Here is a 3,071-nt window from a genome sequence, read left to right on the forward strand (position 1 = left end):
TCCCCGAAGCATCACATTCTACAACAAAGCGTTTGGAAAAATCCGGTAGAGCCAAAAGTGGAGCTTGGGTCATGGCCAACTTTAATCGGTTGAAAGATTCTTCTGCGAGAGATGACCATTCAAATGCATTCTTCTTAAGTAGCTCTGTTAAGGGTTTGGCAATAGCACCATATCCACGAACAAATTTTCGATAGTACCCTGTGAGGCCTAGAAACCCTCTAAGCTCCTTGAGAGACGTGGGCTTGGGCCACCCCATAACTGATTCAATTTTCCTTGGATCCATTGACACCCCTTGAGGAAAAATAATGTGACCTAAGTAACATACTTCCGATTTGCCAAATTGACACTTGTCTCTTCTCACAAATAGTTGGTGGGTGTGTAAAATCTCAAAAACTTGAGCTATGTGATGCAAGTGGTCTGCCCAATTTTTGCTGTAAATTAAAATATCATCAAAGAAAACTAAAACAAATTTTCTAAGTACCTTTTGGAAGATATCATTCATTAAAGCCTGAAAAGTTGATGGAGCATTGGTTAAGCCAAACGGCATCACTAGAAATTCATAATGCCCATGGTGGGTTCAAAAAGCGGTCTTCTCAATGTCCGATGGATTGACTCTAATTTGATGGTAACCGGAGCGTAAGTCTAATTTTGAAAAACTTGGGCCCCATGTAACTCATCTAGAAGCTCATCAATCACTGGGATGCGAAATTTATCTTTGACTGTGATTTGATTCAAAGCTCGGTAGTCTACGCATAACCTCCATGATCCATCATGTTTCTTTACCAATAGTACTGGCGAAGAGTATGGGCTTGTGCTAACTCTTACTACTCCGGAGCTCAACAAATTGGAGACTTGCTTCTCTATCTCGTTCTTTTGATAAAACGGATACCGATAAGGGCGAACGCTAACTGGGCCTTGACCGGGTATAACTGGAATTTTGTGATCATGAGCCCTTGGTGGGGGTAAGCCTTTAGGCTCCTGAAACAAAGCTGAATATTGCTTTAACAGGACCTGGATATCTGGGTTTACCTCTTCATCCTTAATTATTTTATCTCCCAAATGGACAACCTTGAGTTGTAGCACAGCACCCCTATGACACCCACGTAGTAACTTAAGGAAATTGGGCCCATCCACAATCTTGTCCTTAGGTGTTGAAATTCCCTGCAAAAAGACCTTATTTCCTCCCCACTTAAAACTCATCCACAAGTTAGAGAAATCCCACAAGATGGGTCCCAATGTTCTCAGCCACACGGCTCCAAGGACAGCCTCACACCCTTCAATTTCTAGCACATAAAAATCCATCGTAACTTGGTACTCCCCCAAACAAATGGTTACTCCTCGGCAGACCCCCCCACTTGAAAGCTTCTCTCCGTTGGCCACGAGCACCTCCATCTTCCCTATCAACGCCGGTGTGATGCCCAACTTCCGGGCTGTGGCTGAACTGATGAAATTATGTGTGCTCCCACTGTCGACAAGGAGCACAATTCTGCAGCAACCCACAACGCCTCTCAACCGCATCGTGCGAGGGCCCTGAATTCCGGTGATAGCGTGTAATGAAATTGCAGGTTCTTCCTCTTCCCCAAAAATTTTTGGATTATCAAAATTGCTCCTGCCAGTGTGGGGTTCTTCCTCCTCATTCTGCAGCTCAAGCCAGAATAACTTAGCACACCTATGGCCAGGTGAGTATTTTTCATCACAATTAAAACACAACCCCTTCTCCCTCCTGTCTTTCATCTCTTCTGGTGTGAGTTTTTTTATTTGAGGATTCTTGGCCCGAGTGAGCGTCGATGATGGCATGGGCGGTAGGTTGGGGTTTCTCCGGTTTTCCGACAACAGTCCTCGACGTTGGTCGTGTTGCTTGGCCTCGTACAGCCATGCCAGCCCTACAGCCGCAGTGAGGCTTGCAGGTCGTGATGCTTGCACCTCTGTGCATATAGTGTCTTTGAGCCCACTGATAAAACACCCCAACTGGTGTTGGAGAGGCAGTTTGCCCACACGACTAAGAAGTCGCTCAAATTGAACCTGATAGTCTCGCACTGTTCCAACCTGTTTCAATTTTGATAGATCACCAAAAAAATCTTCATAAAGGGTTGGCCCATACCTGGCATTGAGACCTTCTTTCAAGGTGTCCCACGTGAGCTCCTTTTCTTCCCCACGAAAGATTTGGTACCATAGCTGCGCATCACTATCCAGATGGTAGGCTGCCAGAGATAGCTTGTCCTCTTCGTTTGTTCCATGAAATTCAAAGAATTGCTCGACCCGGTAAATCCAACTGGTCGGATCTTCGTTTCCACAATATCGTGGAAAATCCAATTTAGCCACTTTAGGGATTGTCGATCCCTTGCTTTCCGACCCTGTCTGAGTTATCCGTGGACCTCCGTTACGATTATAAGACCCATTCTCAGTGTTGGTGCGCCGATCCTCTAGCAGTTGATCAAACTTAGAACTCATGTTTGCAACAATAGTCTCCAAACGTTCTAGCCGTTCCTCAGCAGGCAAAGACGATGCGGAAGATATACCATGCTCTAATACCATGTTGTTACGAGCCTGAGTAATAGATCTCGTAACGGGACCTTGGGTACGTAGAAAAATAGGACTAGTCCTGCGTTTCCTACCTATGATTGCAGAAAATTGAGATCGTTAGAGAGACCCCAAACCTCACAACACAAAGTGTTGATTTTACTGAAATATTCTCTCCCAATATTATTGCAAAAGTCTGCTTTAAATAGAGGTTACAACCGACATAGATTTACTCTAGAGTTTGTAAACCTATATTATTAGGACTGGGAGACATAAGGCACCATAAAGGAAATACCTTACAACTCCAACAAGGACTTGGAAATCCTATTTATTTAAGAACTACGACACTTAACAAGAAATAGGGAAAAATAACAATCATATGGAAATAATAAAGATTACTCTTAACCAATTTAAGAGACAAGGCAGAGACTACTAATAGATTACTAATAGACCTAGGATTGTAACACACAATATATAACCACAATCCAACTACCACAAATAATCTAACTCTAAATGTATATATATATATATATATATATATATATATATAT

General features: G+C 43.0%; 1 protein-coding gene across 1 annotated transcript; it reads right to left on the reverse strand.

Moving 5' to 3' along the window:
• Nucleotides 1-642: 642 nt before the first annotated feature.
• Nucleotides 643-2,535, reverse strand: LOC148588101 (uncharacterized). Its single transcript, XM_088514072.1, has one exon. It carries the CDS (start codon nucleotides 2,533-2,535, stop codon nucleotides 643-645), a length of 1,893 nt encoding a protein of 630 aa, XP_088370198.1.
• Nucleotides 2,536-3,071: the final 536 nt, after the last annotated feature.

The sequence above is a fragment of the Corylus avellana genome, chromosome 1, assembly GCF_965113065.1.
Source record: "Corylus avellana chromosome 1, dhCorAvel1.hap1.2, whole genome shotgun sequence".
Classification (NCBI taxonomy): Eukaryota; Viridiplantae; Streptophyta; class Magnoliopsida; order Fagales; family Betulaceae; genus Corylus; species Corylus avellana.